General features: G+C 39.3%; 1 protein-coding gene across 2 annotated transcripts; it reads right to left on the bottom strand.

Annotated features, from left to right (window-relative positions):
- Nucleotides 1-153: 153 nt before the first annotated feature.
- Nucleotides 154-19456, bottom strand: ephx4 (epoxide hydrolase 4). Of its 2 annotated transcripts, none has more exons than XM_072390161.1 (7): nt 19083-19456; nt 15696-15781; nt 11623-11780; nt 6558-6686; nt 6079-6182; nt 5090-5238; nt 154-1088 (listed from the first exon to the last, which is right to left on the bottom strand). In XM_072390161.1, exons 1-7 carry the CDS (start codon nt 19323-19325, stop codon nt 848-850), a joined length of 1110 nt encoding a protein of 369 aa, XP_072246262.1. In that variant the 5' UTR covers nt 19326-19456; the 3' UTR covers nt 154-847. The 2 variants fall into 2 exon arrangements, with proteins under 2 accessions (XP_072246262.1, XP_072246263.1); XM_072390162.1 differs by lacking the exon at nt 154-1088 and adding an exon at nt 3702-3876.
- Nucleotides 19457-23074: the final 3618 nt, after the last annotated feature.

Below are 23074 nucleotides of genomic sequence, written 5' to 3'. Positions count from 1 at the left end.
CTTGGTGATGCTCATCTCATCTGTGTAAAAGCTTAAAGTGACTGTCAGTGAGACAGTTACAAACACATGAAGCCATGAGCTTCTCTGATTATAGCTTCAAACGCACCTCCACCGTTCTTGTTATCTAAAAACAGATTGTGTATGCTGACAGACTGACACTTACTCAGTTTATTTATAAAATCAAACAGTGTAGACCTGGCTCAGTGAATTTCAAAATGCTGTGTGTAGGAAGAGATACAAAACAGTACAATAGTCAATCATCACTGACATTTCTATACAGGAAAATCATAATAACAACATTCTCTACATACAAGCAAGTATCTTGGAGGGAAAAAAATATATACCAAAAGAAAATTCCTTTTGACAACACTACCTGATAAAGGGAGTGGGAGACTTACGGCTCCCAAAGGACTGTGCCCAAACAAGAGCTGAACAACCCAGTGAAACACACAAGTATAGCTGACAAAGCCCCATCCCAACCTCTCTGGACATCTTTACACCGCGACAACTCGAAAGTTAAAAGGCACCATACAATACAGATCATGAAAAGATTTCTGCCACACATTTGTAGTGCTGTAACCGACAAACTTTAAGGCGGATGTCATGTGCAAAAAAACATCTTGAATATGCGTGTCACATGTACTCTTCAGTGTCATCTCCAGGGCGGTGTGCTTTGACTCTTTTCTTTACTGCTGACTTTCCTAAAAAAAATATCTGCAATGGGAACGATTTAAAGAATGATTGCAATCATCACTATGTCGCTTGTTATCACAGGCATATTCAAGGCTTTCTGGGAGTGGCAAGTGAGTGGAAAAGTGGGAGTGCAAGAGGAGGCTTCACTGTGGATTTAGTTCCTGTAGCTTTTACGGCCCTCTCCCTCCTTGAGGAACGTCCATATGAGGGTGTTTACAATGTCAGGCTGGTCCTGCTGCAGCCAGTGGCTGGCCCCAGAAATAATGTTGAGACGGAAATGATTCCTGATGTAAAGGCGGCAAGCCTCCGCCATCTCCTGCTCCAAGAATGCATCCCGTTCTCCCCACAGCAGTAGCACTGGAGACCTGACGTGATTGTGGCTCAGGGGGAGGGAGCTGAGAAAAGAGAGAAACAAGAAGAAAAACATGAGAGTGGTAGGGAGGAGTAAAACACGCCCAGGTCAGTGATAATGGACTGAAAAGTCAATACATATAAACTGCAAATAATGGGTGGAAGTTCAAAAGTATTTGTGATCTTTTGTAAAGCTTATAATTTTTATAAATTAAAAAAGATTAAAAAAAAAAACAACACTTAAATTGTCTTCTGTGACACGATTGTTGTATCGAGTCATTCTCAGAGGCGGCATGACACGAATACCTTCTTATTTTTAAAACAATTTTAGATTAATTCTTCAAAATTTTAGAATGTTTAATTAATTTAATTTTCCAACTTTTTCCTGTCAATCAAGCATGATGAATATGATTCTTGATCCCAGATTTTTTAGTTCTTCATTATTTTTTTTTAAATAAACAAATGGCCCTTCTCTTTCAACTGATTCTGTGTATTCAGTATAAAGTATCATGCAGTGGGTCATAAATCTCACTCAGAGTGTATTGAGATGAGCTCCAGCCCCATGTCTCTAAACAGAATGAGTGTGCATATAAAATGGATGGATGGTTAAATGTTGACTGTGTGTTTATTGTTATATCCCCAGTGCTTATGTATATAATATGTGGAGAGGCTAAATGGACATGGGTCAGTGAGCACAGAAAAGCTAATACATGCTGATTGCTTGAAAAGGGAGCAGATGGCATGCCCAGCCATGCATATAGAGTTCACATCTTAAAAATACTTGCACTAGCATCTTTTTTTTTGTTGTTGTTCCAACTGTAAACTTGCATGTAAGAATGAAGGTGTACGGTAACAGAAATATTTCACATATTGTGTGACTGACAGAGGAAGAGCTTTTTCATTTCAGTCCTCTCAGAGCTCTAACAGAAGCTGGTCTGTATACATTTGCAATGAATAACAACATTTTGTACCTTAACATAAAAATTAGAATCACACTGCAAATGTACATAGAGCCATAATCAAAGATTAACACTGACTAAAAAGCAGTGTTGTAGTCTAGAGACCACTTTTTGAAGGTCTCCGTCTCGTCTCGGAATCGACTGCATTTTTACGGCCTTTTCACCGTCTCGGACAAAGTGGATGAGGGATTTTATTTCAAGACCACAACTGTGGAGATATCATTAGCCTGTGTATATTTGGATGAACTTGTTTATATCATTACTGTGAATTTGCGTAAAACGTATTGCTTCGAGTACAACCAATAACTTGACTCATCTATCATTTGAAATTGTTCACGGTGACAGCCGTTACCCCCCCCCCCCCCCCCCCCCCCCCCCCCACTGAAAGTGTATGTGAATGACAGGAGAAGAGGCCGTGTGAAAATGTCAAATGTCAGCCAACTAGTCTGTAATAAAAATTGGTTACCTGAACCACAAAGAGTTTTTGTGCACAACTACCAAAAGAAAAAAAAACAAAACAAAATGTAAAGCAACCTACCAGCACTACCCTATGATGTCAGCGTGAAAGGATAAAGTGAGAGGAAGGAACAAGTGAAAGGAAGGAAAAGGAAAGGTAAGCTAAGTGTAAGTCAGATTTAATGAATACTGGCTAAACACGTTTGCTTTGTTTAATTTGTTTGCCAGATATTTACCCCCGAGCTTGGCGCGCAAGCATATTAGCTCATTATCTCATTACCTCACTGCATTAGTTAACTTAATGTTACAATGCATGTAAAATTAAGTTAACTAATGCACTGTTAACTTTGTGTGAGAGTGAGGAGTCAGGACATGTCTTATTCCTACGTTACGTTTTTTCTTGTGACAAAAATGACGAGACGGGTGACGTAAAGCTACGTAGCTAATGTGTTTATAGTTATGTTACATCAACGTCAACTCTGACGTAAACGATACACGTAAACTTGTGAGAGAGCTAGAGTCTGCAGTCTCCAGAGTAAAGACAGAGTAATATTAATGCGCCACTATTATGAAGTTAAACATCAAATATGGTTTGCCTGGCTATACACATACATCACATACGTTAAGAGTGCTACTTTTGGGGTTGAATACACAAACAAATATATAACTTTATGTCGTCAAACACTAGAGTTTATGTATGTAAGTGTTGTAAACTACTCTCTGGATCACACAATCACTCAGACTTGCTCACACTCAGTGGGGTTACATGAGTGCCATCGGATCGGATAAATGTCTAAATTACAATAAAATTATTCAGTTATTCAGTTCATGTAGACACCTTAATCTGACAAAAAAACTAATCGGATCGGGATATTCGCGATTGGATTAAGGCCCTGAGATAACTCAATCCAAATGTACACTGAACGTGCATGTAGACGGCAGTGGATCGGATTAAGCGTTCTGCGCATGCTCTAGATTTTTGCGCATGCTCCTGAGTGTTTGTATTTGTTTTTTTATAGAAAACAAAGGAAAATTCCCACACATGAAATTCATCTCTGCAGTGCCTTTTGATTATTTTATCAAGACATTTCATTATACAGACATGCAATATAGGTTAACAAAAGAGGTGAATGAACAGGAATCTTCATTTGTTTTTTGTGGGTGTTTTTATGGGAATGTGGATTACTTACAGGTCTATTTTAGGGGTGCCTATGGTTTGAATGTTCCACATTTTATCATGAGTGTGTCATGCAGTGTGGGACACTGGTCTGGTCTTGGTCTTGACTCGGTCTCGCCCTGCCTCAGTCTTGGTCTTGTCTCGGTCTCAACCCCTCAAAGTCTTGGTCTTGTCTTAGTCTTGATACACTGTGGTCTTGGTCTTGTCTTGGTCTTGATTTAGGTGGTATTGACTACAACACTGTTAAAAAGTATGCGAAAATATAAGAATAACATTAAATAGTCTACTTCTTTATGAATTTATGTTGTTTTACAGTCTGGTTGTCATTGTTTGATTCTTCTCTTCATGATGTGCTATATATTTTCAGCAGGAGACAGATCTGGGCTGTAGGCAGGCCAGTAAAGCACACACACTCTGTGTCTATGTAGCAAATCTGTTGGAAATCATGCAGAATGAGGTCTGTCAATGTCCTGCTGAAGTAACTAAGGACCTAAAAGACGTAGCTTTGGTGGCAGCATATGTTGCTCCAAAATTCCAACATATGCCTCTGCATCAATGGTACCTTCACACATGTGCAAGTCACCCATGCCATGAACCCTGATGGACCTCTGGCTTTTGTGCCCCTCTTTGATAACAGTCTGGATGGTCTTTCCTATCTTTGACATATACAACCAGAAGTATGTTTTTTTTAGTCAAAAGCAGCTGAGGGTTCATTGTTTTTTTGTTTATCTAAGATGAGTTTGTGCCCTGAGAACGTGCAGTGGTGCCTGGGGGTTTGAGGATCATGCACATCCAACACTGCTTTTTTCAGTGTTGGCCTTTAGAGACGGAAATTTCCCCAAACTCCCAGAATCTTTTCACAACATTATGTTCTAAATTTCTAAAGACCGAAGTTCTTTACAATTTTTCATTGAGAAATAAATGTTTTTTTAACTGTTCAATGATTTTCTGACTGTGTTTCACATAAAGAGTGGTGAACCACAACCCATCCCTACATGGGGAGACAAAACCGTTGGCAGATGTTCCCTTTACACTCAACCCTGAAACCCTCACCTGCCACCAATTGTTCTGCTGATTGTAGAATCTTCCATTATGCTGTTACTTGTATATTCTATGAACTTTCTGTCTTCCTTTGCCTCTCTTCTAACTTTTTTAGTGTGTTGGTAACATCAAATTCTTCATTTGTTTACATTTTCATTTTCATTTAAACTGGTCAGAAAAAAGGTGAAAATTATTTATTTTGTGGCTGTTCAGTGAAAGTGCAAACAGCTTAACAAATTAGAGATTTAATCTTTTGTTTCATTTTGAAAAAGTTGTTTATTTAAATTTATTGGTTCCTTATAATACAGCAATAATCAAAGGGGGGAACGCCTCAATCTATTTCAATAGAAATGATGAGATTCTTGCATATTTTCAGGTATTTTTCAATATAGCACCACTGCTTATTACTCACCTGAAAACATTCCTGTAATAGTTGAGGGCTCCTGTTAGAGCTCCTGGCTGTGACAGTGCATACAGATAGGCCTCCAGGTCCTCTGCAGTGAGCCATCGACCCTTCCTCCCAATCCCTGTGCTGCGGCTAGTAAACAAAGCCTTGAGGGCCTACAGCAGAGACAGCAACAAACGCTGGGTGAATTTGTGCAACTGGAACAATTTAACAGAAAGATATCCACATTGCTTTAACACGAGGGTGGTGGAATTTACTCTGTTGACCTTCAGTTGTACTTCTGGCACCTTAGTTTACTGCTGACTTGACAGCTTTACATGCTATGTTTCTAAATCTGAAACTCAGGCATATGGCTACATTCTTACAGTTAATTAGTCTAAAACACAGCTGAACACCTCCATGATTACACAAAGTTTAAGATAAAAAGTTACTTGTTAAAAACATGTAAAAACAAAAAGCAGTGTTTTTATGTAGTAAACAAAAATTAAAACTTGAAGCATGCTCTTAATATGGTCACATCTTAAAGGGTTAATTGTTGTCTTTAGCCAGCCAAGGAGGATATGCCGTGTTATCAGTCATCATGCAAAGCTAAGCTAACAAGCTGCCGCTACACGTTTAATGGAGAGATATGAGAGCAGCAGCTTCCTCTTGTTTATGTTTATGTTTATGCATTTGGCAGACGCCTTTATCCAAAGCGACTTACAGGTAGGCAGATAGGGTAAGGGGGTCTTGCCTAAGGACCCCTACTGGAGGTAGTACCTTTCATGCAGGGGGTCTTATCTGACTTTCAAGTGAATTTGTTAATCTAATCTGTGATAATGACATACATATATATATATATAGATATATAACACACCTTCCTGCAGGACTAACTGATCATTTTGTTCACTCCCTAATGTGTAACATACATTGGCGCACGTACATATAGACACACATGCAACCCTACACACAACACCTTGACCTTGAAGCCACATAAGCACAGATTAAAAGATCACCTTGAAATCATTGATGGAGAGCATGAGCTCCGGGAAGCAGGGCAGCTGGAAGAAAAAGAAATGGCTGGACTTCAGGAGCTGGCTTGGGTGGCGCAGAGCGTAATCTGGAAGAGAGGAGAGGTGATGGTTTCAGTTTTTTCTTTGTAATTAAAGATTTGTAATTAAGTATGCACACGCACATTGATGTTCTAACTCTTGGCGATTTTGCCTCCATGTCTGCACCAGTTAAACCAGCTGTTCCAGCTTCATTGAGCCTCCTGTAATTAGCTTCTTATCATCTTCCTCCTAAGGCGGATGAAGATTTGCCAACTGGACGTAAACATGCAAATGCAGTAGAAAAACTTCTGAATTAATGATCATAATTACGGTAATAATTCAAGAGCCAAAGCAGAGCCTTTCTAATTAGATAATTTGTTTTCCTTGATAACATAAAAAGAACTATTGGAGTATCTGCTCAATTGAACAGGATGAAATTATACCTGTGAACACCGAAGGATGGGGACAGTTTAGGACAATGAGTTTTGTCACCATCTCGGGGTAGTGAATGGCAAACAGCCATGCTATGGTCCCTCCCCAGTCATGGCCAACAAGGCAACATCTGTTGTACCCTTAGAAGAAAAACAAATGCATATGAAGCAGTTATCGTCATAGAAGATACGGATGAATCCAGAAGAGGTGGGATGTCCGTGCTGATGTCAAAATATGCCTGAAAATCCATGCAGCTAACTTTTATACTAGGGCCGGGACTTAATTAAGATTAATTACACAAAAATTAATTCGTTAAAAAAATTAACGCATTCTCACTGGATGAGTTTCAGGCATACCGATTATACTGGAGCATCAACTAACGTTCATGACTTCAGACATAGGCGGCGCCAGGGTAGGGCCACCAAGAATTGTGTTAGCCCTACCATAAAACCACGTGAAATTCAGAGTTCAACAGCGCCTCCAAGTCAGGCAGCTGCGATGACAACTGTCACTCACACGACGTACGTCACTCATTTGACCGTGCTTTGAGTGCATGCTCGTCACAAAACCCGGCTGATTGTACTAATTTGAAAATCTCAACCTGGTGAGTTTTAATAATGTTCAAGAGTTTTTAAAGGGCATATCACTGAATCATATACACTGATTCCTTATGACTTTTTAAAAAAAATGAAAAGGGTTGATGATAAAGGGTGTGGGACCTCAACAATGAGTTCTGGAACACGTCAGAAGTAGTTTGGTGTCAATATATATTAAAACAAGAGAGCTATTACAAAATAAAAGCCTTACATATGAGTTAATCATATGCAGTGATTACTTATGCCCTTTAAAAACTCTTGAAAGGTATTCCTTGATAATAAAGGGTGTGGGACCTCAACAATGAGTCCTGGAACACATAAGAAGTGGTTTGGTGTCGATATCTATAAAAACAAGGGAGCTATTACAAAATAAAAGCCTTCCATATGAGTTAATCATATACAGTGATTACGTATGCCCTTTAAAAACTCTTGAAAGGTATTCCTTGATAATAAGGGGTGTGGGACCTCAACAATGAGTCCTGGAACACATCAGAAGTGGTTTGGTGTCGATATATATAGAAAAACAAGGGAGCTATTACAAAATAAAAGCCTTACATATAGCTGAACCTGATGCACTTATTACTTATGACTTTTTTAGAAAAAATTAAAAGGTGTTCCTTGATAATAAAGGGTGTGGGATCTGAACAATGAGTTCTTCAGAAGTGAGTTTGGTGTCGATATGTAAAAAAAAAAGTGAGTTATTAAAAAATAAAAGTCTAAAATATGAATGAAATATGCACACTGACCACATAATCTACCTAAAATTTTTGTTGCACTTTTTCGATGGTCCGTTAGCGCTCTGCCTGCCATAAGGCACTAAGACGTATATTCAGCGCGGTTACTTTTCTCTTTCGCCAGACTTTGTTATTCTGGTGAGTTGATAAAGCCTGTGAAATTTTAGTCTTAGTTTTCTGTACAAAATGATACCATCTTGAGGGTAATTGGTGCGGTTTTTGTGACGCTATTAAAGTTACTACGCCGGAAAAATTGGTCTTCCAAAAAGCAATACATAGACAAAGTACCAAAAACAATTAATAGCAAAGAAGCACAGGAGAAAAGCAGAGACAAAAGCTGCAGTGGACAATCTTCATCATCTAACAATTAGTTTCACTTCGACAAAGCAGAACTTTGTGCTCTTTTAAATTCTGTCCATTACACACCAGAGCAAAGCAAAAGGACCAATAAAAGCTCCAACACAACCAAGAGCAGCCCACAGCTCAGATTATTCTCCATGTGGCAGCAAAATGCTATAATGTGTACCAAAAAGTACCAACAGAGAGTGTATAGAGATCTATAGGCGCATTCCCACTGTAGGAACCTTCTGCAGTTCCTATAACCTTCTCAGGAACTAGGCCGTTTTTCCCCGCATTCGGACATACAGGAACTCGGGACCACGGCCCTCAGTTCCTATAACCATTTTAGTTCCTTCTCTGAGGCAGGGTCTTTTCTGGGTTCCTTAGGAACACATATGACGTAGGTGTTTGGTGGTTGGTAGCTACGCCCCTTGTCTGAAATATTTATTCATACGACATGGACACAACTGGCGCATGTTTAATAAGTTAAACTTACACGTCGTCTCCTTTGTCTGCGGCGCTCTGCTCCTTATTTCCTTAATGAAACGAAGTATCGCCCGCTGCTCGAGTCTTCGTCTCCTGACTCTCGCTGTGTGTTCTTCCAGCCTTGATCTTAGACGCCTGATGTGATCGCCCATGATTAATTCTGCCATCATGCAGACCATAAACACAGTGGCCTCCTCGCTCTCCATGTTAGCTTCTTGGTGGTGTTATTTTGTTTTCTTCTCTCCTTACTTTTCACGGGTTTTGTTGTTGAGTGTGGCGCTACAGTAACACGTCACTGTCGCAGACGGTTGCATCACATCAGTCCCGACCAAGGACTTATGTGCGAATGCAAAATGAAACAGTTCTCCTGGGGAAGGGCAGTTCTTATAACTAAATTCGAGGTGGACAGTTTTTAGAACTGCATTCTTAGAACTCCCTGTCTGAATGCGCCTAATGTTCAACCCTTAAATGAGGACTAGTTATTGGCCCCTCATTTCAAAGCCTGCATCTGTGATGGTATGGAAGTACATTACTGGAAATAGAACTGTCAATTTGCACAATCAGGAAAGGCACAGTCTATGCTGAAAGGAATGTAAACGTTTTAGAGCAATAAATACTGTGAGTCAGACGCAGAGGTTCTGCATATTTCAGCAAAACAATGTTAACCCACATAGTGCCCCTATTACAACAGCATGAATTAGTAGTTGAAGGATGCTGGACTGGTCTCTCCCAATGGTCCAGAAACTCATCTTCTCAGTTTACAAAGGTTTATAGACTGTTGTTAAAAGAACAGGGTAATATAGTAAATAAATTGGCCTGTCACGACCTTTGTGTGGTTTGTATGTGTTGCTGCCAACAAATATAAAATGCTTATATATATATATATATATATAAAATCATTATGATATATTATAGCATTACCATTATTCCAGAATGGCGCCACCCTAGAGGGAGGGAGTCTCCTGCAGTAGCTCTGGACATGCCGTGTCTTTCTTTGAATCTTCTTGAGATTTTCTACAGAGCTTTTGTCTGTGAATCACAGATTTCGGAAACATTTTTTGTGCTGGTTTGGATACTGTGCTGCTGGATGGACTTCTGTTGTTAATTGTGGTCATCTGTTATGATGTCTTACCATGACAACAGGAAAGTTGTTAACCTGTTGGAGCAGCTAACTGAGCTTTTTAAAGTCCAAGTAATGCCTGGACTTCCAATCAAGATGAGTTAAAGAGAAGATGCCTAGGATGCAGAGGTGGAACAAAATGGAGATTTGATGGTTCAACCATTTTGTCCCTCGATCATTACTGGAAGTGTGAGATCACTCACACTGGCAGATAAAATGGACAAGCTTTGAACCCTGATGACGACGCGACAGGAAGAGACATGGCTGCAGGAACAACTCTAATTCCTCTCTATTCAGCTTTAAGTCTATATGGTCAGACAGAGACTGTCAAGGAGAATGATTAAATTGCTTGTTAACAACAGATGGTGTACTCCTGGACATTTCAATAAGAAGAAGTATCTCTGCACCCAAGATGTTGAACTGTTGGCTATGAGTTCCTGTCCATGTTAACTGAGAGAGTTCACCTGTGTTACCTGCCAATACTGCATGTGCACTCATCAGTAAAGTTGTTGTCAAGCCACAAACCAACACCCCAACCAACTGATGGCACCTCTGAAGATTTCTACCACATCTTTCTCTCTGCTACACTTTCTACGTGTTTGTCAGATGATTTTTAGTTTTATTTTGTTATATATCTATAGCAAGAGCATATCTTTAATTACATTTAATACTGCAGCGATATAATTTCAGGGATTAATAACGTATTATTGAATTGAATATTTAAAATCAAATGATAAACTGTCTCTATTTCACCATTTGATATGTTTTCTATGCTCCATGGTGAATAAAATATTGGTTTATGTAATTTACAAATCACCGCATCGTGTTTTTTTTTTGTTTTGTTTTTTTTCATATTTCACAGAAGGTCCTACTGTCACAGCCACAGCTGTGACACCTGGTTCGTAACTCACCTGTGTTCCATCTTCCCTTGAGTGCCCCGTTAGTTTAAATACCTGGTCTTCTCCGCCTTTCTTTGCTCGTGTGTTAATGTATTTGTTATGCCTGTTTGGTTCACGACCTGGATCCTGACCCTTGGTGTTTTGTGGATTTTTTTCAGTTCTTGGATTACCTTGGTTTTTTGTTCCGGTCCTGCAGGCCGACTTCCCTGCTCACCAGGCCAGGTTTTTCCTCTGTGTGAGATTTTCTGTTAACCAATAAACTTTGTTTGAAGAGTTCTTGTTCTCCTGACTCTGTGACCGCACCGGGGCCCGCACTTCATTAGGGTGTGACATCCTACCTTTTTTTGAAGTAGGATTGTAAGATAATGAATAAGTGAAGGCAAGGTCCTAAAGACTATGCAGAAAAATTCAAATATTATCATATGAATTAATAATTTTTTCTTGTCTGGTGCCAAAACTGACACTTTAACACATTTGGTTGCAAGGTGACAGATGTGAACCTGAATCATAAGATCATCTTTAGTGATATTGCAGTGCTAAATATACAGAGAACTCATCAGCAGTACTAAAAATAAAGAAACTGTAACGTTAGATAGGAAAAGAGCAATTCTGCAATTCTGGCCAGATAATCATTTGCTGATGCTGCTACATACATACAGTCCCAGGCCTGTACCCTGCTAGCATTAGCATATAGTCAGCAGCTTGCTGGGTGTCTGTTTGTTCCCTGTTCACAGGGAATGAGTCACAGGAAGTTTGTCAAGCTGCTCTGCAGGCCTAAGGGCTGTCCACAGCTTAAGTGTGATAAGCAAGTTTATTTTTAACTTGAGACATTGTCACAGCTCTGTCCAGTCTGTGAAGTTTACTTAAGATTGCAGACATGCACTTCTCCTGCATTCCCTTACCAAGGTACTCCACGATATCTTTCACATCGGTGACAAGGTAATCATAGCGGTAACTCTCAGTGGAGAGCAGCAAGTCCGACTCCCCGTAGCCACGCATGTCAATGGCCACCACACGAAATTCACTCTTAAACTCACGGAGCTGGTAGCGCCAGGAGAACCTAAGGCACACAAACAGATTGAACAAGAAAAAAAAAAATTATTTTTTTTTGTCTTCTTCTTATCAAAGAATTCAGATTTCTTGCATTACTCTAAGGCTGGAAAACATTTTTAATGCTTTCTTTGAAAAAAAACAAGAGTGATCTACATTAATTATCCATCCATCTTCTATACCGTCAATCCGTTAATCGGGTAGTGGGTGGGCTGGAGCCTATCCCAGCAGTCATCTACATTAATTAGACTAAGATAACTACAAATGCTATGGGTCCAGTTTGAGTCCAGTTTTTCCTAAGTCTTAATCACAGATGAGAAAAAATAAATGTATTTTTTTTGTTTCTATTCAGTTCACATATCTGAAAGATGACTTGCAGCCATATTACTCCCCCCTGTATAAATGCAATGCATAATTATGTTATTATCCCACTGTACAAGGAGCATTTGCCAACTCCTTCACCCTAAGTGAGCCCTCTCTGTACTGTAACCTTTTAGTTATGCACTGAACTTCGTTGGAGCCAGTATTGGTAGGTCTTATGACAGAAACAAGCACTCTAAACTATATATATATATATATATATATATATATATATATATATATACATAAAAAGTGCAAAATAGTTCATAATAAGTGGACCTAGCAACTTTGGAACCTAAATCATGAGTTTGAACAAGCAGTGTGCGTTACAAGATTCAGTGAGAACAAGAATATCACATCAGCATTCTAAAAATGGCTTAATTTGATTATTGCTTATGGTAAATATAATTTTATTTAGTTAAAGATGATCAGAGAATGCTGTTTACATGGCAATGTCTCATCCAGAGTAAGATCTTATTTGAGTTCATATCAGAATATTGTTGCACGAGTATACAAGTCCATTTGTATTTTAGACCCAATCCCAACAAGACTGTTCAAGGTTTTCCCCTTAATTGACACTTCCATATTGGATTTGATCAATCTGTCTTTGTTGACGGGATATGTACCTCAGACTTTTATGGTTGCAGTAATTAAACCTTTACTTAAAAAACCTACTCTTGATTCAGAAGTGTTGGCTAATTATCAACCTATATCCAATCTCCCTTTTTTGTCTAAAGTTCTTGAACAAATAGTTGCAGCTAAACATTGTGATCAATTACATAGAAATAATCTGTTTGAAGAGTTTCAGTCAGGATTCAGAGTGCATAGCATAGCACAAAAATAGCACTGGTGAAAGTTACCAGTGATCTCCTCTTAACCTCTGATAGCGGACTTATGTCTGTGCTTGTCCTGTTGGATCTCAGTGCTGCATTTGATACAGTCGATCACAGCATTCTGTTACAGAGACTTGAACAAGTTATTGAGATTAAAGGAACATTAGGCTGGTTTAAGTCATATTTATCTGATAGATTCCAGTTTGTTCTTGTAAACAAAGAATCTTCCTCACACACCAGAGTAAGTCACGGAGTTCCTCAGGGTTCTGTGCTTGGACCGATTATTTTTACTTTATACATGCTTCCATAAGGTAACATTATTAGACAGCATGGCATCAATTTCCATTTCTATGCTGATGACACTCAGCTTAACTTATCTATGAAACCAGATTAAACTAATAGGTTGGTCAGACTACAAGCCTGTCTTAAAGACATAAAGACCTGGATGACTCAGAACTGTCTGCTTTTAAATTCAGACAAAACTGAAGTCATTATCTTTGGACCTGAGCGCTTCAGAGAGAAATTGTCTAGCTATATAGTTACTCTAGAGAGTATTTCCTTGGCTTTTAGTTCTACAGTGAGGGACCTTGGAGTTATTTTTGACCAGAATTTATCATTTGACTCGCATATAAAACAGGTTTCTAGGACTGCCTTCTTTCACCTTCGTAATATTGCCAAAATCAGGAACATCCTGTCTCAGGGTGATGCAGAAAAACTAGTCCATGCATTTGTTACTTCAAGATTGGAGTGCTGTAATTCATTATTATTGAGCTGTACCACATATTCTCTGAAAAGACCCCCAGCTGATCCAAAATGCTGCAACCAGAGTTCTGATAAGAACTTACAGGAGAGATCATGTCTCTCCAGTTTTAGCTGCTCTTCATTGGCTCCCTGTTAAATTCAGAATAGAATTTAAGATTCTTCTTCTCACATTTAAAGCCCTTAATGACCGAGCTCTATCATATCTTAAAGATCTCATTGTAAAATATTTTCCTAACAGAGCACTTCGATCTCAAACCTGCTTACTTGTGGTTCCCAGAGTTTCTAAAAGTAGAATGAGAGGCAGAGCCTTCAGTTATCAGGCCCCTCTCTTGTGGAATAAGCTGCCAGTAAATGTCCGGGAAGCAGACACCCTTTCCGCTTTTAAGACAAGGCTTAAAACTTTCCTTTTTGACAAAGCTTATAGTTAGGGATGGCTCAGGTGATCTTGAAACATCCCATAGTTAAGCTGCTATAGGCTTAGACTGCTGGGGGAACCTCATCTGTCACACCTTTCCTCACTTTGTTCTCTTTTTCCCCCTGTTTAATTTTTCAAATTATATTATGTACATGTGACATCACTGTGGTCAAAACTTGTGTTTTCCTGTTCCAACAGGTATCCTTTGAATGGTATTATGGTATTTTTCCTCCCTCTATTCTGTCTTTTCAAACCCCAGCTGGTCAAGGCGGATGGCCACCCTTCCTGTGTCTGGTTCTGCCAGAGGTTTCTTCCTGTTAAAAGTGAGTCGTTCCTCTCCACAGTCGCCCCTGGCATGCTCAGGACGGGAGATTGGACTGAAGAGAAGTTTCGGGGAAATCTGTTGGTTTCCTTAGATAGGATATTGTTTTTGAATTGGCTCTATATGAATTAATTGGATTATTTTTAAATCAATTAAGTGGATTTAATTGGATTATGATTGCCCCTTTTAAAGTCACAATAAATTTGAGGTAGTTACAAACTAACTATCCATCCATCCATATTCTATACCGTCAATCCGTTAATTGGGTAGCGGGTGGGCTGGAGCCTATCGCAGCAGTCATCGGGCGAAAGGCGGGGTACACCCTGGACAGGTCGCCAGTCCAACAAACTAACTATTCAAATTTTTTTTTTAAAGCCAGCAGTCGGCTTTAGAGGCTAATAGAGGCGGTTTTAATCTAATTTGTTAATCGGCCCACTGACATGTGCACTGGGATAACTCCCTAATTGAAGATTGTGTCTACTGCACTGTAGATGCTTCTCATCAAGCCTGAACCCCCCCATCCCACTTCACAGCTGAGAGATGGAAAGTGCGCTGCAGAGCCCTGCTTGTGATTCTGATGAGTCAGGATAACACTGCTGCACTGAACCTTCAGATCTTAGAATATAGATGAGGACAGAAGCAAAGCAAGCCCCTTAGACCCCGATATCCTCCTTCTGACACATTCACAGCCCTTTTTTCTTGTCTCTACGAGGGAGAAAGAGGGTAGGAAAAAAGCTCTTTCTGACCACCTCACTCTCAGCACAGTTCATCATTCCAATGAAGAATACAGCAAGTGAAAGAGAAACTGCTCCAGCCAACAGTTAATTCATCTCAGTCCTGTCCTCGGCTTCTATAGTAACGTAGAGATATGGACTGGCTTACAGCTCTTGACAGCCTCTTTGGCCCCAATCCAGGGACAATGCTCAACATCATTTTTCATTACATATCATGAAGAGATCTTGAACACTTTGTAACCCCCCCCCCCCCCCCCCCCCCCTCAATGGCAAATCATGTCTGTAGATCAGGCTTGTGTGGATTTGTGTCTACGGTCCCAAAGCCAGACAGCAGAGATTTAGCACAAGGCTGGAACAAAATTCCAGTGGAAAAACTCTCCGTCAGTGTAAGGTTTTAAATAGGTAATTGCAGGAAAAACAGAGTGACTGGACAAAATTGAATTTTACAGTCTGATCTGCAGCAGTGTGCCCTCAACCCACTGAACGCCCTTTGACCTACCAGAATTCTGGGAAGCCGTGCAAAAACAGCATGAGTGGCTTTCCTCGCTCTCCAGCTGCAACATAGTGAAACCGAAGGCCAGACTCCTGAGCGGAGGGAAGACACACAAACACATTAATACATAAAACACTTAGCTGACAGTCTTGTTCTCAGCCAAAACAGAACAAGTGCAGCTGCATGGAAAATATGTTCAGTAACACAATTATTGGGGAAACAAGTTTGTTTGCTTTTGAGTCAACACACAAACGAGAATGAACGAAATGGTGTTCGCATGATGGCAGTCGTGCATTTGACTACGGTCGCTGGTGTCTCTAATGCCACGTTTCTGACTATAGAGCTGCCAATTACCAGGGTTTTGTCCTTAGCGGGTGTGTCGCTGAGTGGAGAAAATCTATTTGAAACGTGGTGAACCACGGGCTTGACTTTAGGACTATGACCCCTCTTCCTGACAGTCACCCAGCCACCCTGGGGTGCCGGTGTTATGCCAAGAAGTGCATACCTGCTGAGAAATGCATCCCCATTCACGGGATAACATGTAAACTGTTTCAAGTGGGGATTATTACATTTATCCAATAAAGTTACAGTGATAATATTGAGCTAACAATGCTGTTTCATTCGTTCGTCTTTTTTCTCATTTCTTCATGTAGATGAATAATAGATGTACACTTATGATAATCCGACAATTGTACAGTGTGGAGCATCTCTTTTACCTATTATTATATTATCGTACAAATATTCCAAGGTAAGGGCCGTGACTAACACTTTTGTAGTAAGCCTGAAAGACGGTTGGAGACATTTTCTATGAATATCAATCTTTACTCAGTATAGCCCAGATGAAATAATCTAAAAATTAACCTAAAACTATGACATTTGATTATTTTAATTTTAGAAACAAGTTTGGACTTGTTGAAATTCGCATTTGTTAATTCAATCAGGTAAACAAATTATGATGTAGTTATATCATCCCATTCCAGACTCTCTTTAAAGCATGACCAACAGGGGATGCATTTTTCGGCAAACATCTCCCGAAAAATGCGTACTGACCATTTTTGCTTTAATGTGCCATGAAATTAAAATACTCTCCATGTCTTTCCCCCCTGCTATATTGAGGCAACACCTTGTTATGCAGTTCAGATTTTCAAATTCATAGAAGAAATAGATATAAATCTAAAACATTTAAATGTCAAATATCAAATGTCAAAGATCAAATGTATCAGGCCCCTCTCTTGTGAAATAAGCTGCCAGTAAATGTCTAGGAAGCAGACACCCTTTCCACTATTAAGACTGGGCTTAAAACTTTCCTTTTTGATATAGCTTATAGTTGGGGATGGCTGAGGTGATCCTGAAACATCCCATAGTTAAGCTGCTATAGGCCTAGACTGCTGGGGGGCCTCATCTGTCACACCTTTCCTCACTTCACTTTTTGGTGCAATCTGTTGGTTTCCTTAGCTAGGACATTGTTTCTGAATTGGCTCTATATGAATGAATTGGATTATTTTGAAATCAATTAATTGGATTTCATTGGATTATGATTACAATGAATTGAAGTCCAATTGGCTTGAATTGGACTATATTATCTAAGTGCCTTGAGATGAAATTTTTTTGTAAGCTGGCATTGTATAAATAAAACTGAATTGAATTGAAATACAAATCTTACAAAAACAAAAGACTAAAGCTTGTTTTAAATGCACGTTAATCAACAGAATGTCACAGTCTATCATGTCATAGTTTATGTTAATCATATTTTCAGGTTTTGTCGTAGTCATGTTTTTTCCCTGTCACGTTCAGTTCACTCTAGTCACCTGGTTAATTGTTCACAGCTGCACCTCATGTCACTGATCACTCCCCTCACAGTATTTAGCTTCCTGGTTTACTTTCAGTCACTGCAGAATCCTCACGATCCCTCCATGCTTCGTCACGAAAAGCTAAGTTTGGTTACCTGCCTCATTTGTTTTGTCGTAGCCTTGTTAAGTTAATCATAGTCATAGCGTTTATTTATAGTCTTGTTTTTGTCATAGTCCCTTTCCACGGTTAAGTGTTTTTTGATCTGGCTCTGCCGCCCCTTTTGTTCATGCTCCCTGTCTTGATTTGAGAAATAAACCTTCTTTTTTGGAACTAAAGAGAACTGCACCTGGGTCCTACCTTCCACGATCCTGACACAGAATAATTATTGCTAATTGAAGAGAATGTAAACCCATCCTCTCCCTTGTGTTATAAGATACCTGAATGATGCGATCTTTTGTCTTTACTGAGAGAGTATAAGGGAGTCGTGACCAGACTTTCACTGAAAATGTTAGTAAGATTTGGGATCCTTTCACTGAATAAATTTGAGAGCAGGTTGGTCAGTCCTTGCAGATATAAAATATCTTAGCATACAGGGACATATAGTCACTCCACTCCGACAGCATGTCAACTAAAGTATTTGGTTTATAACAATTTCCAACAGCTCATTCTTTCTCAACTTTACATGCGTTAAAAAAAAAAAAAAACTCCTGTTCAAGCTTCATGCGTTATGCATGTTTTGGATCAGCTTTGGTTTCAGATTTATGAGCAGAAAAATACAACACACACATGCACACAACTTGCGTAATCTCCAGTGATGCTGGGGCTCAGCTTCATCAAGCAAAATAAAACTGTCAATTCCTGCAATTTTTGGACAAAAACTGTATAAAATTGGGCTACAGCTTTAAATGTGCACTTTTTGAGGCACATCACTGACAATTTTAATTTTTCTGTAAGTTTTAACCCAATTTCCCTTCACTTCTTTTGAAATTGACAGCACTGTGTAGGTCCAGCCGCTTTAACTTAATAAATAGATAAATTTGTTGATCACAAAACATGAGGCACAACAGATGATCCACATATTTTTACATAATTATCCATCAGTCAGTACGGTACAATAGTCTATATAATAACAGAAACCATCCGGTTGCATGTTTTCTTCTTATGTACTAGTAGTACATTATGCTGGAAGAAACACTGACAGTGAAGTGAGGGATGGGAATACTTCTCCCACCGCTCACACAAGGTCTTTGTTGAGGGAGGTTTTTGTGGGCAAAATATTTAATGACATAATCCTTAACACCGACTGTGGGTTGGTGGTTGAAGGCTGACGGAGACGCGAGTCGGAGGAGCTGTTCCATCAGCACCACCTGAGCTCAGCAAAACCGCCTCGTGAAGCCACACCGACGCCTCAGTTTCAGCTTAGAAATCAGGCCCCGTTTGGCTTGTCACGACGCGACACGGAGGGGAAAAGGTGCCGAGGCGTTTTCACACGCGGACAACCCTCCGCGTGCGATAACGACTCAAACGCACAAAGGACTTTTCTCCCTCACGGGCGCGAGGCAACTCCAGGCGTCCAAGTGCGTGTACGGGTGTGTGTCTTACCTTTATCCTAACATAACAGTGGGTTCCCAAGGACGTGTCATTCAGGCAAGCCGGGGGAGTTTCACGAATCACCCATTGGAAGGTTACTGTCGGCCTCAAGACGATGTTCCACCAAAGTTTCAGCAGGGCTACGACCGTGCAGAGAGCACAATAACCGTATATCAATGACCAATACCCCAAAACTCTGATTTTCATCGCAAGTCTGATTAGAAATAATAGCAAGTTGTGGAGCACTCTCGCCATCTTTTCATTGCCGCAGGAAATCAATCCGGGTTACGTTACCTATTGATTTATTTTTGTTAATTGGTCGTTTCTGTTTAAACAGTGCTCCAACAGACGCCGTTGTCTCTTTACCAGTACATACGCACGACTGTCTGAAGGGAGGATCCCAACAAACGACTGAATGGGGCGAGTCTCACGTCAGATTTCACGCTTGCGTGTGACAGCGCTGGTTGTTTAGCTGGAGACGCTGTTGTTGACCATACACGTCGAGTCCGAAACCGAGCAATAGCCTGCATGACACACGGCTTTGTGGGGCTTTAAGCGCAGCCGAGCGGCGTAACAGGGAGCAAACCATGAAAATCACAGCTGAGCAGCACTCTGTTATGGTAACAAGACTGAAATAAGAACACGACCTTGCGACCATAATGCTGGCTCAACATTATTATAGTTTGTTTAAATAATCTTACCAACTAGTTCCCTTGTAACAACTAGTAGTTAATCGACTTAATTGGGAGGGAAGAATGCGATTGGGTCGTCATGTGACTGTCAGACAATGCTGAGCAGAAGTTTTTAGCTATCCCTCAGTTCTTTATATTTTGCCTCCAAAGAGCCTTTAAAAATATATATATATTTAAAAGTGATTTTGAATAACAGTTCTTCAGGCTTTATGAAGATATTTCAAAGACTTTCACCACTGACCTATCAATCATCCATCCATCCATTTTCTATACCCATTTATTCCGTCGGTCGGGGGGTGGGGGGTGGAGCCTATCCCAGCGGCTTCTATTCAGCCATTTTGTTTAACTTTTTCTATAAAAAAGTTACAATAGAACAATAAAATATAAAAAAGAGTAGCACATAGCCACTGTGACAGTGTGTTCTACCTACCAATGAACATACTGCTTCTGTATGTTCTGTATGTACACTGTTAAAACATACAAAATACAGCGTTTCGACTTTTTATTTATATCTATTGCCAATCATAGCTAGTCTGTTTGATAACATGTTTAATTTAATTCTCAGCTATGAATTCTGACCCAAGTGACCAAGTGGAATGCAGTAGTAGAGGCTTGCTTTGTTACTTCTGTGCCACTGAGTACATCTGTAAGCTAGTAACTCGTTAATACACCTGATGTACGACAGTATTGAAATTTGACTAAGTGCTTTATCTACACTAGAATTGCATAAAGAACAGTCTTGTTTCCTTAGAATAAGCAACGTTTACATACAGAGAGCATGGGTTCTCCTTTTCGCAGTCTGCCATGTTTCTACAGTAGCCAAGAATGGACAAAATTAAAATGTTGCTCCAGCTGAATCAGAAGGGTATTTAGGGATCTTTAAATACAAAATTAGGATGTAATTTAAATATTTCCAATTACTGGTCCAAGATTCTTCCAGCCCACATTTCAGAGGAAACACTTATCTTACATCCTTATATGCTTAGTATGCTTCAAATAGCTTGACAAGATGCGCAGACCTATGAAATGTTGTGTAATGGCTTGTTACAGGTTAAAGCTTCAGCGTGTAGGGTGTGGTGACATCAGGCAGGTGCAGTTTAAAACCAACCATGAAAAGTAACGGTTACCTCAAAAAATGCAAAAGGCCTATTCTGCTTGGTTTATTCCCCTCTGACCTACAGCAGCACCACAGGGGTCAAATACAGTGAAGGGGCTAAGCTATATTATGTTTTTTATTTCTTAATATAAAGGTGACTAACCAATGAGGTGACTAACTGAAATAAATGAAGTGTAGATCTTTAAAATAAACATAGATGGATGGATTAGTCAGATCAGTCTTGAGTGAATACTTCTTCAGACGTATAATCTGACAGTACTGCTATCAGCATTTTCAAGCTATAACTATTTTCTTATAAGTCTGATGATAGATATTAAATGGACTGTATCTATATATTACAGGTCTTCCATGCATTTCTGAGCTTGATCTCTGGGCAGTCTTTATTTGTGGCTCTTCATTAGTGGCAAGTATTATGATGTAATGCTCCCACACTGACCCTTTAATTTACAGATCTACAAAGCTAATGCTGTAAATGGGTTTTTGGTTTGGTGGTGTTTCATTTTCAATATAATGAATGTGGAAGTGTAAAGAGTGTGCTGCAGAAGAAACCACACGATATCAGTTATTGAAGCACTATAGGTTAAAGCTTGGCCCTTTTGGGTGTAAACACCCTTATCCATGCACATATTCAAATTGCTCGTGCACATTTAGAACTTGGAATGCACTCCGAAGTCACCTGTGTAGATCACATTTAGATCAGACCTCTCAAACATCAATAGACTGCACAACATTTAGCTGCCACCATTGTTCAAATAGCCACATTGCTTCACTGAAATGATTTTTAACTCATGTTAATAGCCATCTTAAAAAAAAAAACGAAACTATAATATCAAAATTCATGCAACAGCTGGATCATCACTCTACACAGCTGATGACAATCTTCAAGAGGAAGGGAGGAGCAGCAGGACGTAAAATAATAAACATCATGCCAAACTTGGATAAGGTAGTTTTTATTTAATGTAAACTGTTCACCAGTATATTGGTGCATACCTTACTCCACACATTTATAGGCTTACCTGCAGATCTGTGTAAGTTCCATGCAGTGTGGTGCTAATATACAAACAGCAGACTTTATAAGTTGCTCCATTCACTCCAAAACCAAGAATGTGCACCAAGCATATTGTGATAAACATGTTTTGTTTACTGTATTCATGTAACTCAAATAAATGCACATGCCACAAATACATAAAGCTGCCTGAACATTAAATTAACGAATTGTAAAAAAAAATTAAAAAAATAAAATTAGTAGCCTGACTAGTTGGAGTGGTTGAACAGTGATTATCTGTAGTGATAATTGCTGCACAAGTGCCATGACAATATAACCCTTTTAAACCCCTTTACACCTTTCCCATATTCTCTGCTGTAGAATGATGCTGTTGAAACAAGAAGAGCCTGTGTACTGAAAGCATTCATGGTTTACCTCAATGAGGACCCTGAAGATATCATAAAAGAGTACATATTAAGTATTATAGTTTTTGGTTTCTATTGCAATTTCTTTTCAGAAACTGATAATGTGATGTATTATATAACTTATATAACTATTATATAACTCAAGGACTATTTGTCCAAAAACTTCTGATGGAACTAGTTGGCAACAAACTCTCAACTCTCAAGGTCCAAGTGCTAAAGAACAAACTTATCGAGGGAACATTTTAGAGAAGTGTTGAGTGTCACAAGAAACTTGGAGGACAGATTGCATCCCAAATCATATGGCAAAAAACTCATTTTTGAACTTGTTGAACTATTTGTAGTGGATGTTCTGAGTGAATCAGATGCACTAAACGTTGAACAGAGTTAAAGTGTTTACAAAAGGAAGAGGAAATAACAAACATAAAAAAATACAAATGAGAAGTTTGAATTTGCCAGTTACAGAAGGGATCAAGGTGTGAAATGGATACTGAGTGAATATGAGAGTTGCAGCAAGGAGAATGAGAAACAAATTAGCAACATGTAGTGGAATTATATTTTTTTTCCTTCATGTTAATTTTACATAAATGTGCACTGATTTGGTATTTTTACCCCTACAACACTGATGTGACAGGGAGGACGCAATTATTTTTAAGGACCGCGTAAAGTGAATTCAATCATTTTCTTCTAAACACATTAAATATGTCATAGATGTATTTCTCAACAATGTGTAAAAAGCATTTCAGCCATTTAGATTGGAATTGTGGAGCTAGGCTTCACAAACTGTG

The sequence above is a fragment of the Leuresthes tenuis genome, unplaced genomic scaffold (assembly GCF_036924035.1).
Source record: "Leuresthes tenuis unplaced genomic scaffold, fLeuTen1.0.hap1 SCAF_7, whole genome shotgun sequence".
Taxonomy (NCBI): domain Eukaryota; kingdom Metazoa; phylum Chordata; class Actinopteri; order Atheriniformes; family Atherinopsidae; genus Leuresthes; species Leuresthes tenuis.
The sequence above is the reverse complement of the archived record's forward strand: the minus strand, read 5'-3'. Positions and strand labels throughout refer to the sequence as shown.

Bases quoted from the DNA above. Each gene is read 5' to 3' on its own strand.
- ephx4 (XM_072390161.1), bottom strand. From the start codon at position 19,325: ATGGCGAGAGTGCTCCACAACTTGCTATTATTTCTAATCAGACTTGCG. The intron at 6,687-11,622 runs GTAAGGGAATGC...TTTTCTTCTAAG, and splicing joins AGATATCGTGGAGTACCTTG to GGTACAACAGATGTTGCCTT. The intron at 5,239-6,078 runs GTGATCTTTTAA...TCTCTGCTGTAG, and splicing joins TCTCCATCAATGATTTCAAG to GCCCTCAAGGCTTTGTTTAC.